The 18,759-nt window shown below is 39.8% G+C and overlaps 1 protein-coding gene across 1 annotated transcript in view; it reads right to left on the minus strand.

Moving 5' to 3' along the window:
* The window catches only part of TRHDE (thyrotropin releasing hormone degrading enzyme), a 196,346-nt gene that overhangs the window by 1,863 nt on the left and 175,724 nt on the right, over positions 1-18,759 (minus strand). The window contains exons 14-17 of the mRNA XM_033161733.1: positions 17,509-17,606; positions 16,531-16,638; positions 5,381-5,548; positions 3,035-3,175 (exon numbers count right to left, since the gene is read on the minus strand). Coding sequence (XP_033017624.1) covers positions 3,035-3,175; positions 5,381-5,548; positions 16,531-16,638; positions 17,509-17,606 — 515 coding nt within the window. The remainder of the gene's footprint in view (positions 1-3,034; positions 3,176-5,380; positions 5,549-16,530; positions 16,639-17,508; positions 17,607-18,759) is intronic.

Below are 18,759 nucleotides of genomic sequence, written 5' to 3' on the forward strand. Positions count from 1 at the left end.
GATTATTTAGGTGTTAAAATATATCTATTACATTTAAGTTTTATTATGACAGTTACAGTTTTTCCTGATGTTTCTGGTCCATATAGACAGTCTAATTCATAAAAGCAGAAAATAGCCAGGCTGGGTCATATCCTGAAGGCTAAAACCGAACATTTACATCAGCATAATGTGAGGGTTTTTTTTTCTTGTCACTAAACTTATTTAAATGCTTTCTGTTGAGCATATGGATCCGCTCAATCTGAATTCATCATACCAGAATATACCTACTAAACTCCATTCAAAGCAGTTTGGATCAGTGAAGCAATATGAAATAAATAATTTCCTCTGGTCTATGCAGCATAGCCAGCCGATCACATTGGGTCCACCACCTGCTTACTAATGGCAGAACTAAAAACAAGAAGTTAGAGAGGAAGACCAGCTGATATTCAAACTACAGACTATCTGGCTGGTTTGTTACTTCTTTGCATAATACATGCTGGTATTAACACAGCACAGCCAGACATCAGTCTAAAGGCAAGGGAACTCACCAACATTTATATGACCGTTTAGGTATGGCCATTCCCACCATAAACTAACACTTACTGGATCCGACTGGCTATACCCACTCTTTTGCTTAAAAATGGAAGGCACAACTGTTCTAAGTTTAATTGTTTAAATTACATGGCAATTACATAGCAATGACCCTGTATTCTAAGTGGAAAAGATAAGACTCCTTCATTCCCATTCTCAAGTGAATAATGCTGTGATACTTTTTTCCTATGCAATACTGATGCTTTTCATTCTGCTTTTGTTGTATCATAGGTATTCTGGGCATTTCCCTGCTCTTGTGATGGTGCAGTAGCCTACTCTCCAAGGGCATAGTAAGTTCTGCCTCCTGCCTCTGGCATATGCACAGGGAACAAGACAGGCTGTCATGGGGAATGGGTGATCTGAACATACCTCCAATATCTCCATCCAACATTACCCCCTCCACTTACTCATGGAACATGGAAGTTGGGAGACCACCAAACTATCACAATGACTGGGTGTACTGAGTACCTATGCCAGTATAGCAAGGAGGAAGAGGAACTGGGAAGAGGAACTGTTGTGGCATATCAGTGGGTCACTAAGGATATCATTTGCATAAGTGTGTTACAAACAATCATGCTCTTTGTCACAGCTTGCCATTTCTCTTTCACATTATATGTTGCCTCAAGGATTCTAGTTCTACATTCACTTTTAAGTTACGCTGTTCTTTCCCCCGTGTTTGTCCTATACATTGCTTGAATGTTAAGAAGTCTTTTCCAGCCCACCCTTACCAAAATAAACTGTTTTGACTTGTAATTTGCTGGCTATTTGTTTGTTAGAGTGTCACAGATTCATAGGATATTGCGAAAGAAAAGAACTAAAAAAAAACCCAATCAATATCAGGTCCCCTGGGTATTATGCTAACATAGAACATACTTCTTGCAAAACACTGGATACCAAGAGCTGTATCAGCAAAGAAAGAACAGCTATTAGATTGGGATATTACCACAATAGTGAAGTTGACAGCTCATAACTTTTTTTAAAGTAAAATAAATCTGGATGGTATCAAAAACAATAACTCAGTTCAGATGACTCTCCAAAACCACGACTTGGAAAATTATGAATAAATTGCTGTGAGCTTTGCACTTGGCACATTTTCTTTTCTCTTTCCCCTCCTTTGCAGGTAAAGAAAAGCAATTAGGGGTTGTATGCAACTGAGTTCTACTTAGTGTAGACACTGTAATCAATAGACTTAGATTAGTGATGGCAATTAATTTCAGTATGTTTATTCCTACTCTTGAGTTGGATGCAACTCTTATAGAGTTGGATACAATTTATAGAGTTGTATTGAACTAAGTACTCAGTACTCAGAACTGGATACAACTCTGAGTACTGAGTACTTAGTTCAATACAACTCAAAGTTCCTGCTTCTTCTCTGCTGTTGCTTTGCTATTTATCTGGGTACGGTAAACTTAAGGTTTGATGTTGCATTTAAATGCAGCCAGTGGGTCCCTGGTAATAAACTTCATAAAATGAATGAATAAATTGTATTAAATGAAAAATCTGATACCTGAAAAGAAGACATTTCATAAAATTTATGGGCTAGATCCAGACTCAAGTTAATTGAACTCGGTTCCCACGGATATCACTATGCATTCATTATAAATTCTTCCCATTGAAAGCAAATGGGGAAGTTCAACTACCGGTAATTTAGGCTGCAATCCTAATTAATGCCTGGGAGCAGAGGGGCTAAATAGAGTGGTGGAGCTACCACGGCATCAGATACCTGCTGCTTGCAAATGTGAGGGGTGGGGTGCTGTAAAACCGCCAGTTCGCTGAGCCAGCTTTTTGTTGGCACAATAAAGAGCCCTTAATCAGGTTCATGACCAGTAGCTGGGCTGGTTTAGGATTTAGTGGTTCCTTGGTTGGCCTGTTCTCAAAACACCTTGTTTCAGTGGTTTATGCTGGCTACTCTGGTGCGGATACCAAAGGTGGTAGCTTCCGCCTGGCTGTACTTTCAATGGGCAATGGGGATTTCTGTTGCAACACAGCCCCCTCTGCTTGTAGAGCTGAACATATTTGAGTGGAGGAACCCTCCACCACATCCTAACCCTCTCCAGCATGGAAGATTGAGGGTTAGGATTGCTCTGTTAGTCTGGATCCAACTCTAAATAACGTATATGCAGGCTAAATTGTACTGTATTAGTACTAATAATGAAAACCGCAATGTATTTTAACTGTCATCATAACTAATAAATGACAACTTTGCTAATGCATTGAGAGGGGATGGTCACAGATTTCTCCCCAGATTCAACTCTCACTACAGCAGGTGGGAAGACGGGAGTGTTTGTGTGTCAACTTCACCATGCATAAGAGGTTTAGATCCAAAACTTACACATGCATATAATATGTACTATTATTAAGATAAAATAAAGACTAATATTGGAAACAATGAAGAAGCAAATGGCTGTAAGGAAGATGCAGCCAGTACGCTCACTTGTTATGTTTTGATAGGCATATATTTTACCTTGCATTCAATATTTTCCATTTTTCTCTAAAAAACTTCCAAGCAAGATCTCTTCCATGTGGATTTCTAGCTACATGGATTATGACATCAATTGCATCCTGATCCAGGACAACTTCTGAATTGAGAGACAGGTTAAGAAGCCTTGAATAATAGGAGAAGGGAGGAGAAATGGTTAGTTGTTGCCAGCATAAATACTAAAATATCGAGCTATTAGACATCCCGGCACTCCCAATGAAGGTTAGAAATTGCTACATGATTTTGAAATTCATTGCAGAAGCTTTCCTGGACTTTTGTTTTATAAAGTACAGAAAAGAAGCAAAACTTTGTATGATAGAAAAAGTGTTTTGTTCCACTATTGGCCTATGATATTTGATAAAACCTGAAACTGAATTGCTTCTTTTTAGATTTCATCCTAAATGCTACTCTGAGATTATGCTTACCCAAAATTTAAGTGAGATTTGCAATCATTTTCAAGTAAGCTTGGAATATATGATTTGGAAGAAATGCTATCCACATAACACAAATATGTCTTGAAAATCTTCAAAAAGGAGGTATCAATTTTGATTATTAGGGGAAAGCTTTAAATATGTCCTGAGTGTTTCTAGCGCGATGAGTAGATCTGAAATACTATTATTTGTATTGCTCTGCTTTTCTTCTATGCTATATGCTATTCTCTTGGAACTAATCAAGTAATAACTAATTTGAAGAAGAAAAACCACTAAAACACACACAAACACTTCCACGAGAGAGATTTTAAAATGCTCAAATTTGTGGAAGAATGAACATAGTGATACTTTGACTAATACTACTATTTTTAGTTAATTAAATTTCTATACCACCTTTCGTCTGAAGATTACAGGGCAGTTTACAATATAAAAACACACAAATGCATACCATAATAGCAAGTGAAAGCAATATCCCCCCCCCCCAGTTTAAAAGGCCATAGATTGTTTAATTAGCCAAAGGCTTGAGAGAGAAAGATTGAGTTTGCTTGGTGCCTAAGCATATGTAACAAAGATGCCAGAGAAAAGCATTCCACAAGTAGGGAACCACTGCAGAAAAGGCCCATTCTTGTGTTGCTGCCCTCCAGACTTCTCACAGAGGAGGCACCTGAAGGAGGACATCCAATAATGATTGTAGGGTGCAGAACAGATTGGTCCATATGGGGAGAGGCAGTCCTTGAGGTAATGTGATCCTGTGCTGTTTAAGGTTTTATAGGTCAAAACCAGCACTTTGAATTGGGCTTGGAAACTAATTGGCGGCCAGTGAAGTCAGGCCAGGATTGGCATTATGTGTTCAAACTGTATTGCCCCACCCCGGTGAGCAACTTAGCCGGTGAATTCTGCACCAGCTGAAGTTTCCGAACTGTCTTCAGAGGCAGTAATCTAACCTAGAGGAAACTATAGCATAGATGGCAGAAGTTTAGGCTGTCCCTGCCCCGACAGGGGTGCAACTGGGCCACCAGCTGAAGCTGATATTCCTCTGTGCCTCTCCCAACAGAAATCACCATGCATCAAAGCAGTTTCTGTGCCAAAACTGAGCCTAAACCTTGATTAACATGGATGTAGAAAATTAGTTTCCTCCAAGAGCCCCTGGATCAGATCTGTGACCACCCACTCTATGTAACCTTGCCGGTAGTTACATAGATTTTACAAATCCAGGGAGTATTTATTGAGGAGTGGTTTTTACCACTGCCTCCTTAGAGACACCTCTTCTTGCAAGGAAGCATTAATCACCTCCCTGGCCCAGCCAGCTGTCCCTTCCTTGCTAGTTTTTGTGAGCCAACAGGGGCAAGGATCCAGAGTGCAAGTGGTGGCCCTGACCTATCCAAGCACCTTGTCCACATCCTTGAGCCTTGAAATTCAACCAACATAACAGGCCTGGACAGTGCTCATGACACCTCTCAAGATTCATCTGCTGTAAGAGTGGAGTCAAGTTCCAGGTGGAGGCAAGCGATTTTATCCTCAAAATATTCTGCAAACAAGTCACAGCAAGCTATCGTTGGTTCTGTCACCTCCTTCGCAACAGAGTGTAAAAGGCCTGCACTACCTGGACGGCCCAATGAGAATGTAAGAGAGGCAGCAAATTATGCCTTATTTGCTGTCTTCGCTACCACTAGCTAGGCTTGATAATGAGCCCTCACCACTGTTTGCTTGCATTTGGTTGGAGTTTTCCTTCACTTGCATTTGAGCAGTCTCCCAGCTTGTTTCCTTGCCCTCAGCTCTGGAGCATACCAGGGAGCGAAATGGACTCCACAAAGCAGCAGGAGGAGGTCAGGAGTGATCGTGTCAACAACAAGCTTGGAAAAAAAAACCACACCTGGAAATGTTACCTAAATTAGCATACCTGTTTAACAAATTTCTGTCATCGCTACAGGTTAAAGCTTCTAACAATATTTTCTTCTCCGATACCGCTGTAGTAGAGTGGAATTTCATCCAGATGAATTCCCATACATCTTCATCCATCAGTGAAACTCCTGTGCAGTAGACGATGTCTCTTACATTAAGAGGTATTCTTTTAAAAAAGAAGGGGGAAAGAAAGATATCCTAGTAATATTATATTAATAAGATATGTTAAAGCTATCAAAATATATAAAAAATAAAAAATTGTCCAGTAGCACCTTAGAGACCAACTAAGTTTGTTCTGGGTATAAACTTTCATGTGCATGCACACTTCTTCAGATACCTTCACACGAAAGCTTATACACAGAACAAACTTAGTTGGTCTCTAAGGTGCTACTGGACATTTTTATTATTATTGTTATATATTTTGAATACGTCAGACCAACATGGCTACCTACCTGAATGTTAAATCTATATTGGTCATGTGACACAAGCGGACTGGGCAGGTTAAAATTATGTTTTTGTGATTTGAAGAGGAGGAGGAGGAGGAGTTGGAGTTTGGATTTGATATCCCGCTTTATCACTACCCTAAGGAGTCTCACTTTGGATTTGATATCCCGCTTTATCACTACCCTAAGGAGTCCCTTCATGGATCACTGCCTTGTCGTGGCGAAGGGGCTTGAATTACTCAGGCAAGCTATGGACAGGTCAAGATGGACAGGTCATAGCGGAGAGTTTGGACCAAACGTGATCCACCTGGAGAAGGAACTGGCAAGCCGCTCCAGTATCCCTGCCAAGAAAACTCCATGGACAAAGACAACAGGCATATAAAAGATATGACGCTGGAAGATGAGCCCCTCAGGTCGGAAGGCGTCCAACTTGCTACTGGGGAAGAGCGGAGGACAAGTACAAGTAGATCCAGAGCTGATGAAGCGGCTGGGCCAAAGCCGAAAGGACGCTCAGTTGTGGATATGCCTGGAAGCGAAAGGAAGCGAAAGGAAAGTCCAATGCTGTAAAGAAAAGTATTGCATAGGAACCTGGAATGTAAGAACCATGAACCTTGGTAAGCTGGATGTGGTAAAAAATGAGATGGCAAGAATAAACATTGACATCCTAGGCATCAGTGAACTAAAATGGACAGGAATGGGCGAATTCAGTTCGGATGACTATCATATCTACTACTGTGGGCAGGAATCCCGTAAAAGAAATGGAGTGGCCCTCATAGTCAACAAAAGAGTGGCGAAAGCTGTACTGGGATGCAACTTCAAAAATGATAGAATGATCTCGATACGAATCCAAGGCAGTCCTTTTAACATCACAGTAATCCAAGTTTATGCACCAACTACCAGTGCTGAAGAAACCGAAATTGATCAATTCTATGAAGACTTACAACACCTTATAGAAATGACACCAAAGAAGGATGTTCTTCTCATTATAGGGGATTGGAATGCTAAAGTAGGAAGTCAAGAGATAAAAGGAACAACTGGCAAGTTTGGCCTTGGAGATCAAAATGAAGCAGGGCAAAGGCTAATAGAGTTCTGTCAAGAGAACAAGCTGGTCATCACAAACACTCTTTTCCAACAACACAAGAGACGACTCTACACATGGACATCACCAGATGGGCAACATCGAAATCAGATTGATTATATTCTTTGCAGCCAAAGATGGAGAAGCTCTATACACTCAGCAAAAACAAGACCTGGAGCTGACTGTGGCTCAGATCATCAGCTTCTTATAGCAAAATTCCAGCTTAAACTGAAGAAAGTAGGAAAAACCACTGGGCTAGTAAGATTCAATCTAAATCAAATTCCTTATGAATACACAGTTGAAGTGAAGAACAGGTTCAAGGATTTAGATTTGGTGGATAGAGTACCTGAAGAACTGTGGATGGAGGCTCGTAACATTATACAGGAGACAGCAACGAAAACCATCCCAATGAAAAAGAAATGCAAGAAAGCAAAGTGGCTGACCAATGAGGCCTTACAAATAGCGGGGGAGAGAAGACAAGCAAAATGCGAAGGAGATCGTGAAAGATACAGGAAATTGAATGCAGATTTCCAAAGAATAGCAAGGAGAGACAAGAGGGCCTTTCTAAACGAGCAATGCAAAGAAATAGAGGAAAATAACAGAATGGGAAAAACCAGAGATTTATTCAAGAAAATTGGAGATATGAAAGGAACATTTCGTACAAAGATTACCACAATTAAGGACAAAAGTGGAAAGGACCTAACAGAAGCAGAAGACATCAAGAAGAGGTGGCAAGAATACACAGAGGAATTATACCAGAAAGATATGGAGGTCTCATACACCCCAGGAAATGTGGTTGCTGACCTTGAGCCAGACATCCTGGAGAGTGAAGTCAAATGGGCCTTAGAAAGCCTTGCTAACAACAAGGCCAGTGGAAGTGATGATATTCCAGCTGAACTATTTAAAATTTTAAAAGAGGATGCTGTTAAGGTGCTGCACTCAATATGCCAGCAAGTTTGGAAAACTCAGCAGTGGCCAGAGGATTGGAGAAGATCAGTCTACATCCCAATCCCAAAGAAGGGCAGTGCCAAAGAATGCTCCAACTACCGCACAATTGCACTCATTTCACACGCTAGCAAGGTTATGCTTAAAATTCTACAAGGCAGGCTTAAGCAGTATGTGGACCGAGAACTCCCAGAAGTGCAAGCTGGATTTCGAAGGGGCAGAGGAACCAGAGACCAAATTGCAAACATGCGCTGGATTATGGAGAAAGCCAGAGAGTTCCAGAAAAACATCTACTTCTGCTTCATTGATTATGCAAAAGCATTTGACTGTGTCGACCACAGCAAACTATGGCAAGTTCTTAAAGAAATGGGAGTGCCGGATCACCTCATTTGCCTCCTGAGAAATCTCTATGTGGGACAAGAAGCTACAGTTAGAACTGGATATGGAACAACTGATTGGTTCAAAATTGGGAAAGGAGTACGACAAGGCTGTATATTGTCTCCCTGCTTATTTAACTTATATGCAGAATACATCATGCGAAAGGCTGGACTGGATGAATCCCCAACCGGAATTAAGATTGCCGGAAAAAATATCAACAACCTCAGATATGCTGATGATACTACCTTGATGGCAGAAAGTGAGGAAGAATTGAAGAACCTTTTAATGAGGGTGAAAGAAGAGAGCGCAAAATATGGTCTGAAGCTCAACATCAAAAAAACTAAGATCATGGCCACTGGTCCCATCACCTCCTGGCAAATAGAAGGGGAAGAAATGGAGGCAGTGAGAGATTTCACTTTCTTGGGTTCCATGATCACTGCAGATGGTGACAGCAGTCACGAAATCAGAAGACGCCTGCTTCTTGGAAGAAAAGCAATGACAAACCTAGACAGCATCTTAAAAAGCAAAGACATCACCTTGCCGACAAAGGTCCGTATAGTTAAAGCTATGGTTTTCCCAGTAGTAATGTACGGAAGTGAGAGCTGGACCATAAAGAAGGCTGATCGCCGTAGAATTGATGCTTTTGAATTATGGTGCTGGAGGAGACTCTTGAGAGTCCCGTGGACTGCAAGAAGATCAAACCTATCCATTCTCAAAGAAATCAGCCCTGAGTACTCACTAGAAGGACAGATCCTGAAGTTGAGGCTCCAGTACTTTGGCCACCTCATGAGAAGAGAAGAATCCCTAGAAAAGACCCTGATGTTGGGAAAGATGGAGGGCACAAGGAGAAGGGGACGACAGAGGATGAGATGGTTGGACAGTGTTCTTGAAGCTACTAACATGAGTTTGGCCAAACTGCGAGAGGCAGTGAAGGATAGGCGTGCCTGGCGTACTCTGGTCCATGGGGTCACGAAGAGTCGGACACGACTGAACGACTGAACAACAACAAGGAGTCTCAAAGTGGCTAACAATCTCCTTTCCTCTCCTCCCCCACAACAAACACTCTGTGATGTGAGTGAAGCTGAGAGACTTCAAAGAAATGTGACTAGCCCAAGGTCACCCAGCAGCTGCATGTGGAGGAGCGGAGACATGAACCCGGTTCCCCAGATTACAAGTCCACCGCTCTTAACCACTACACCACACTGGCTCTTTGATTTCCCTATGCTTTAAAATTTGGATCAGGACTACAGCATGGGGAAAGGGTAAGGGAATATAACTTATGACCCTTATGTTGATTCCCTGACTTAAAATATGGGCAAAAATTTTGTACCTGCAGGAAATACAACAATGAAGACTTGCACCAAACCAAGTAAAATTTTGGGCAGGTATAATCTATGCTAACAAGCAGAAAACCTCCTCCTGCCTGCTGCTAAGGGCCAAACCACCCCAGAGAAACTCCCTCATGCAAGGTATCGTGAAGGGAGGCAAAGCCATCTTCCCATAATGGGAAGCTGCAGGTATGTATCCTGATAGGTTCTACCCACCCCTGTTCAGCGTTCAACAAGCCCCAAGAGCACCAGACCAAGCAGCCCTGCAAAGCGGTCAAGAATAAAGGGCGGTTAGTGGGGTGCCCTCCACCCAACATGCCTCAGGGTGCTGACCATTATCTGCCTGCGCAAAATGACAAACAAACCAAATAGCCAAATTAAGCCATAGCCCACCATAAGCCAATCAAATTCTGAGCAGACTGAAGTAAGTTAAAAAAGGACCCCCAAATTAGGATGCTCCCCACTCAGCTCCATTTTTTGGCAACTGGCTAAGCCCACTTTGCTCAAGAGTAGGGGAGCATGATGCCACTGTGAATCAGAGAAGGAAGTCTCAGGAGAGGGGCAAGCTATTTATGCAAGCTCCCTACTCTAAATCAGGCCACATGTGAAGGAGAAAACCCCCTTCTACTCCAAGGAATGCCAGTGAAACGTCCTTTCTCAGTGGGGAGGAGTATTCCCAACTGAAGATAGGGATCAACTTTATAGTTGGGGATGGGAAAGCTGCAATATGTTGCTGACTCTTCTTCACAGGATCCCTGACCTGGAATTACGAGTTTGGCTGAATGGCACAAACTGAGGAAATAATAGGCTGCAATGCTCATATCAGTCCAATACAAAATTTCTATGAAAAAAAAAGATTACTGTACTGGTCCTAATCTCAAATATGTCTTATTCTTAAATATTTATATTTATTAGTGTAAAACTTTTTTTTGTACTTGAGCCATAGTTAGGGTTGTACGGTCAAATGGCAGCAGGCAACTATCACGTTTTTATTTAAATTATCTTCTTTATCATTTAGGTGGCTTTCAAAAGGCTTTCCCTACTAGTAGGGCTGTAAGCCAACAAGACATCTGCAAAAAGAAAAATAGATGCAATTCCTTTCAAGCTGATTGTCTCCTTAGCTTTGCGCACTGACCAAATGCTGGGATACAATCAGCAGTACACATGAGCAGAACAGTGCGCCATCTGAAAATATTTATCTCTCTCTACAATAACAAGGTGCTTATCTCTTGCCTCCCAAAGTTTCTTTCTATGAAAATTCAGTTTATTTATCATCCTCCTTGTATCCTTTGCTCAGTGGTGATTACTCTTGAGTAGATATGTATAGGATTGCACTATACATTTACAAATCCACTTCACGTCTATTTCAACTATACTTCAAACTGCATTGAGTACAATTTTGATGAATTATTAGCGGACAATTACAAAAAATAAATAAACACATGCATAAAACAAATACATAAAACAACAACGAACACCCAGATAAAAAATTAGTTAATCTTTAAAAAGAGCAGAATCACTAATATAAAAAAGCAACAATCTGCCCCAAAATTTTATCTGTAATAACAATTGCCACAGGACTTGCTGGATCAAGCCAAAGGCCAATCTAGTTTAGCATCATGCTTTGCATGTTGCCAACCATATGTGTTTGGGGAGTCATGAAGCAGGATACGAGCTCATGGCACCCTCATGTTTGTGATCCCCAGCAATTGGAATCCACAGGCATATGGATTCCATACCTAAACAACAAGGAGTTTACCAGCTCATGGATGGAAATTATGGTTAGAAAAGCCACTTCGATTGGTATGCCACCTTCTCTCCTGTACCATCTGGGCTATGATACCGCCCTTGAATCTCTGAGGCAAAGGCTCTGGGACATATCACATAGTGATCTCCGATCTCAATCTCATGTCATCTGTGGCCCATTAGCAGTAGGAATTCACTATGGGTTCGAGTTTCAGACACCTGCATATCTTAGAAATTTGTCTGTGCCAACACATTGGCATCTTTTCACCAAAGCCAGATTAAATGTATTCCCATCAGAAGTGTTAAAAGGCAGACTGAGAGGTATCCCTTATCAAAATAGGATCTGTGTGTGCTCTCAGGACATCGATTGCATGAGGCATATTTTATTGCATTGCAGACAATATGATCAAGCTAGGGTACTATTGGTTAAACCACTATTGGCAAATTGGCCAGGTCAATCTGAAACCTACTATATCAAATATCTTCTGGACGACAATTCCAATGATATCACAGTGGCCGTGGCAAAGGTTCTTTCAGTAGTCATATGAATCAAAGATCAACATACCCATGACTAAACAAATTACGCTCCAGTCTTCCTTCCCTGGGGGGTTGTCTGTATCTGTATTTTATTCTGAATCCATGTTATGTGTCGTTGGACCACAATAAAGATTATTATTACTACTACTAATACCACCACCACCACTACTACTACTACAGGCATATGGCTCAAAGTGGCTCAAGATGGTGGTGATCACCATTACTTCTGACAAATTCTGTAACCTATTTGTTGTGTGAATAAATACTCATTTTTGTCTGCTTTGAATATTCCACTCAGCTTCTTTAGATTAGCCCAGGTTCTAGAATTATGAAAGTGGAAGAAGAACTTCTCTCCATTCACTTATCCACACCATGGATAATTTTATATACCCTTTCTTTCCTCTAGTTCATTTGGGTTTCTTTCTCTTTTTTTTAGATTTTTAGACAGAAGGTATCTTCAAGGTTTTACATCTGGTGCTTTAACAGTTCCATGGTTTTAAAGCTCTGATCGCCCATCTTCAGTGTTTATGCAAGAGCAGAAAGCATTCACTTGCTACGTTAACTAGAGGGAATTGGAAATGGTGGCTGAGTGTTATTTAAGGATATACTGCCAAATATCTTCCTTTGTTGGAATAAACCCCCCCTGGAGTATCTCGCCTGCACTCATTTTTTAAACCAAAGCTATGATCAATACTTCAGAGAGTATGCTTCAGTTTTGAAAGCATTTTAAATGGCTTTCATTTGAATACAAGTACTGTTGTGATTTATTTAACTTTATTTATCTTGCATAGGAGACATGGCAAGGATAAAATATGAGGCTAGCATAGCTGCTGATTAAAAATTAAGCACTTTGGAAAATGTTAAAAATTAAACAGAAAAAATAACAATTAAAATCATGCTGTGCCTTTACAGAGAAATCTATTTTTTTCAATGATTAATAATAAAGCTTTACAAAGAGTTAAGAATAATCTTTTAAGTTATAATTAATTGGTACATGCTTGTTCTTGTTTAAACTAAGTTCTAACAAATGGAAATACATTTATAAAACAGGCCCTTAATTATTTATCTTCTAGGCAAATGGTGTTCTAATTTCTTAAAATGTAATTGGATGCAGTTTAGGCAGCTCTTTGATTTAGTGACATGCTTCAAACCATTTAGGGAAACATTTAAGAAAGGAAATTAATCAGATGTCCTGTTTTAATTCTGAGAATTTAGCCAAAGCTTTTCAGTGTGTTTGATTACAGATTTGTTTTATATAACGCTCCCATATGAATAAGAACTAACTTTTCAAAATTCTGGATGAACGTAATAATTGCTCTTTTAAATGCTATGATGATTATTAGGGTAGTGATAAAGTGGGATATCAAATCCAAAATCATCATCATCATCTTCTACTACTGCTGCTATTTGGGTATAAGCACTATTAATTCCTAACAAACCATACTCACAACATAAAAATACAAAATGAGAACCCAAAATACATAATATAACAAAAACAAATCAATAACCCTCCCTCCCACAAATACATTATTATTATTATTATTATTATTATTATTATTATTATTAATCAATCGTGGATTGCTGCTTTTATCCTAGGTTTGGATAACCAAGCACCCCAGTATGGGGCAACTTTTTCACAGGTGGAAGAATTGCCTTAACCACCTGCTTCTCCCTTGCCAGAACATTTCAATCTAGCTGTTACAATTTTTCTTCCATCACAGAGACAACTCCAGAAGCTCACATCATACTATCAGTGAGACCCATAACTACAGTGTCTCACTCCTTGGGCCTATCTCCATATCTCACTGGCCTCTGGCTCTATCAGATGAAAAAAGCAACTACTCTGCATGCAACTTTCCTGGTATTTTCATTTTTCTGTAATGAAGCTGGATCTAAGATTCCACCTCATAATTCCATATCTCTGCTACAGTAACTAAGCACATGGTCCAGACAGTGTATGGGATGGCTTACCTGTGTAATGCATGAATCCTTTCTATTCTGTGTTTATTTACAGGTGCTTCACCCCACAAAGCTGTTTCCTTCCTTCTAAGTCACTTCCTATTGACTTTATTGCTATTGACTGTATTGACATGTATTGCTATCACCTTTAAACCTTGGTTTATAAATAAACATTGCACTTGCAACAGGTGTGGTTATTGCTGGCTCTCTGGAGCAAGCACGAAAATATTGATGGAAATTCCACAAAGTAAGCAATGTTATCCAAGATAATTCAATTCTGTAAGAATGCAGACAATTATTTCTAGTAAAGATTCCTAGAGTAGTACTGTTAATTGCAAAATTAGCTTTTACAAAAGGAAATGTGTATGAAACAAGGTTATGCACACTAGCAGATCTGGTAACAGTTTCTACACAACTGCAACTCCCTGTCTGAATATTAGAAACAATAAAATAAAACTATAATCACTGGTGTGTACATGCAATATTTGGAATGGATATTTAAGTTTTAATATGGTGTTTGGACTAGTCTTTGTTTTCTATGGTTAAATTGCTTATAAGTCACTCATGAGGTTCTTAAATTAATAGATATAGCCAGTCCATAGCATTTAGCAAGCAACCCTTTGCTTTACTTGACAATCTAAAAGACGTAGGGAATAAACTGTCTTCTTAATGACATTGCCAGACAATAAAGCCTGTATTTACTTGTTATCATGTTAATCCTTAATCCTATTGGATATATGCCCTGGGTCTTCTTTCACAACACTAAAGTCTTGATTAAGTTGTACTCAGCACACTCTTCTTTCTACTTAAACAGCTTTATTGATTTCACTGCAAGACTCTACTCCGTTGTTGCAAAGGCCTGTTAATTAACTAATTTCGGCAACATTGGTTGCTATCCTCTCTCTGTGCTATTCTAAAATAATATACTGTATGACTTCATTTACACCTGCATAGATAATGTAGCCACCATTTGTTTAAAGTACATCCTTAAGGCTATACATAGCACAGAACAAAGAATTATATGTGCACATTGTGCAGGGAGATGTAGATTCTCTGACACATTAAAAATTTATCCAAGAATGTCCAGAAGGCTGAGGAAGTTCCATTGAGGCCAATTTCATTTTGTGACTAGTTAAATATGCCGTTAATGAGTTTAAGGAAACAAACAAGCATAAAAACATAGGCAGAAAGTTGTTTTGATTTGCAATATTACCCCCACACTAAGAAGAAGAAGAAGAAGAAGAAGAAGAAGAAGAAGAAGAAGAAGAAGAAGAAGAGTTTGGATTTGATATCCCGCTTTTCACTACCCGAAGGAGTCTGAAAGCAGCTAAAATTCTCCTTTCCCTTCCTCCCCCACAACAAACACTCTGTGAGGTGAGTGGGGCTGAGAGACTTCAGAGAAGTGTGACTAGTCCAAGGTCACCCAGCAGCTGCATGTGGAGGAGCGGAGACACGAACCCGGTTCCCCAGATAACGAGTCTACCGCTCTTAACCACTACACCACACATGGCCTCAGTTGTTCGGGGCTTTAAACACCAGTGTAAGCCCATTGAATTGGGCTTTATTTCTATAAGGTGACAACCAGCACAACTGCTTTAAAGCATGGGTTATATGAGCTCTAAATAGAACCCTGGGCAATAATCTGGCTACTGTATTTTGGATCAGTTGATGTGTCTGAATAGTCACATTACAGAATTCATTGCAGTAGTCCAATCTGAAGGTTACCAGACTGGGGGAACACAGAGTCCTAGTGATCTGTGTCCCAGAGGGGCCATAGCTGGCAAAAGTAGCCGGAGTTGGAAATAGGCACTCCAAGCCCAATGCTACTTTAGCCTCCAATCCAGGAGTAGCCAAACTGAGTAAATAAACATGATACAATTGGAGAACTTGCACATGATTGGTGTTCCTGCTCCTGTCACCGTTTCTTTCTTGTGCTTCGTAAGTAAGAATACAGATTAAGTGAATCTACCTCCAGAAGAAACTCTGAAAAGGATAATGTATTTTGAAACACGTTTTGCTTTCAAAGCTGATGCATTGCGAAGGTTAAAGAGGTTAACAAGGCTGATTCTCAAGCACAGGCAGACCTTATGGTAATTCTTTTAATTTTTTAGGCTGAGCCACTAGGCTGTCATAAGTAAGGAGTGTGAGTAATGCACTTCTTCACACATGAAAGGGCTGTAGCAAACAACTTAATTTCCCGAAAGCAATTGCTTCACAGTACAGTACTGGAGATGAATTTCAGAAACTCCATTTTGAGTCACAATACACATTTAAGCAAATGCATGTATTTAAATAGTTTTGCTAGTTTTCACTTAATGGTAAGTTTCAACGAGTGGTTCAGTGAAATGGTACTAAGATTAAATCTGTTGTCTTTCTGGTGTCTACTGAATACCTTTCTCTTACAACAAGTGTTATAAGACCTTTCTCAGTTTGCATCTGTATTGCAGCTGTTTTTAAGATGCTTTTATTGTTTTGTTGCTTGTTGTTTGCTGTCCTGGGCTCTTTCAGAAGGGTGAGATACAAATTTTAATAATAATAATAACAACAACAACAACAACAATGTTAGCATCTCTCACTTGGAATTTGCATTTTAACTACTGAATTTATTTTAATTTTTAAAAATCATGTCGATCTCTAGGTAAAATGTATTTTTTTAAAAGGGGGGGGGGAGTAATTCCAGTAATTCCAACAACTAAGGGGGAAAAGGGGAGATGCATGCTGCAATCCTTTTTACCTGTTTCTGTTGCTGGAAATCCAGTCTGATATTAGGGTTGCAGCCTGCTGGTGGCAGTGCTTGTTACCAAAACTGCAAGCCAGCATAATGACTTCACGACGCAACTCCCTGGGTAACCCCAAAGCAGAAACAAAAATTGTGTTAGGGTCATATTAATGAATATGTTCAAGTGCTCAAATGAAAATGCACAATTGCTTACAAGATCTAAACCAGTGGTTCTCCCCCAATGGACCATTTGAAAATTGCTGAAGGTCTTGCCTGTTGTAGCAATTGTAATGCACTGTGCTAGATGTTGTATGGTTTTTAATTGTATTTTTACAATTTTATTTTGTAAAATAATATATAATATATTAAAGATTTTTATTCTTTTATTTCTTATATATTATATTTTATTGTATTACAACTGAATTCCATAAAATTCAGATTGTAATACAATCAAATGCAATATAAGAAATTAAATATAATTAAAAATCTATATGAATAATTAGTAAGGTGGTTGTGCTCTCTTCTGTCTTGAACCACTAATCCACAGATTCACTGCAGACCACCTAAACAAAGCTCGTGAACCACTGGTGATGTATAGACCACAGTATCCTACAATGGTAAATCAGTTAACAAGCAATTACATTTCTACAAAGCCAGCCAGTTACAAGCATGCATGCCCCTTGGTCTTGGTCCTTCTCCCAAGTGCAGCTAGAACTTAAATCATAACTAAGGAGCAGATTAGTTTTCAGAGTCTAGTAAAAGTAGACACTTTCATAATAGTAAAGCCCCAAAATGAAAACAAAAAGAACAATCCTTTGCAATTTTATGTCCCACTGATTCAACAAGAGAGGTGGAAATATACTCAGCCCCCTCTTACGATAATCAGTGGAGCATGCCCATAAATAAGCATCTGGTTCATTAAGCCTATGGAGTTTGGTTCACTACAAATGCTCTACAACAGTTAAAAATGGGAAGAAAAAAGTGTTACAGTACTCATGTTGGTAGGAAGCTTGAACAAATGATTTGTCCAAATTATTTGCTGGCCATCCAAGCTTAAGATACATTGAAGCAACTTGTCTTAATATATATTCCTGAAACACAAAAGGGGGGGAAAGAACCCTGCATCAGATATTTTCATAGTTAAAAGAAAACATGCTCCATTCAGTTCAAAGTTGGCTTTTAAAATAGTTTTATTACATGTGACATTTTAAAGATAAGTAGTAGCCAATCTTTTGGGGCATGTGTACCATCAGTGGGGCTCAAAGCATGAGATAATGTCACTTGTCGTATTAAACATGCACACCTACCAACCTGCACAGTGAGGCTTTGTGTTTGGCAGCAGGCTGTGTGTGTGTGTGTGTGTGTGTGTGTGTAGAAGGTCTGATTTTTAAAGTGGGAACCATCCCAGTGAGCATCAGTGGAATCCTAGCTTTCAGAGGCTAAGTACAATGGTACCTTGGTTCTCAAACATAATCCATTCTGGAAGTCCGTTCAACTTCCGAAACATTCGAAAACCAAGGCGCACCATCCAATTGGCACAGGAAACAATAGCCGACAGCCGCATCGGACGTTCGGCTTCCGAAAAACATTTGAAAACCAGAACACTTACTTCTGGGTTTTCAGCTTTCAGGAGCAGAAATGTTCGAGTACCAAGGCGTTCGAGAACCAAGGTTCCACTGTAGTTCCAAATGGATGCAGCCCTCAGAGAGACTCACTAGTGCCCTATCTACTTTCAAAGCAGAGAGAGATTGATTGCATCCTCAAAAGAGTTTTTAACTCTTGGACTCCCTGGCTACAGCATAAAATGATTGCACCCTCAAAAGAGTTTTTAACTCTTGGACCCCCTGGCCACATCATAAAATGCTTTCCCCCAAATTTTAAGGTAGAGTATGGACTACTCATGGTCACCTGCTTGGCCACTGTGAGAACAGGATGGTGGGCTAACTGGGCCATTGGGTTGACGCCAACCACAATGAATGGACAGGAAAATCTGGGTCCAAAAATCCTTCTGAAAGAATGGGGCTTAGAAGTGCTTGAAGTCAGCTGGATCATTCCTGGTTTTCTTAAACATGTAATGATGTATGTTTGACACAAGTTTGAAAATACTAGCTTAGACAGGCTAGTATTTACCTTGCTAGGCTACTCTTGACTTAAAAATGCATGTTTGAGTAATGTCCATCATTAAACATTTACAAGTGACACATTTAGGCCACACACAGATGAAATTGATAGGCTTGGCTGTCT

Source organism: Lacerta agilis, chromosome 10 (genome assembly GCF_009819535.1).
Source record: "Lacerta agilis isolate rLacAgi1 chromosome 10, rLacAgi1.pri, whole genome shotgun sequence".
Taxonomy (NCBI): domain Eukaryota; kingdom Metazoa; phylum Chordata; class Lepidosauria; order Squamata; family Lacertidae; genus Lacerta; species Lacerta agilis.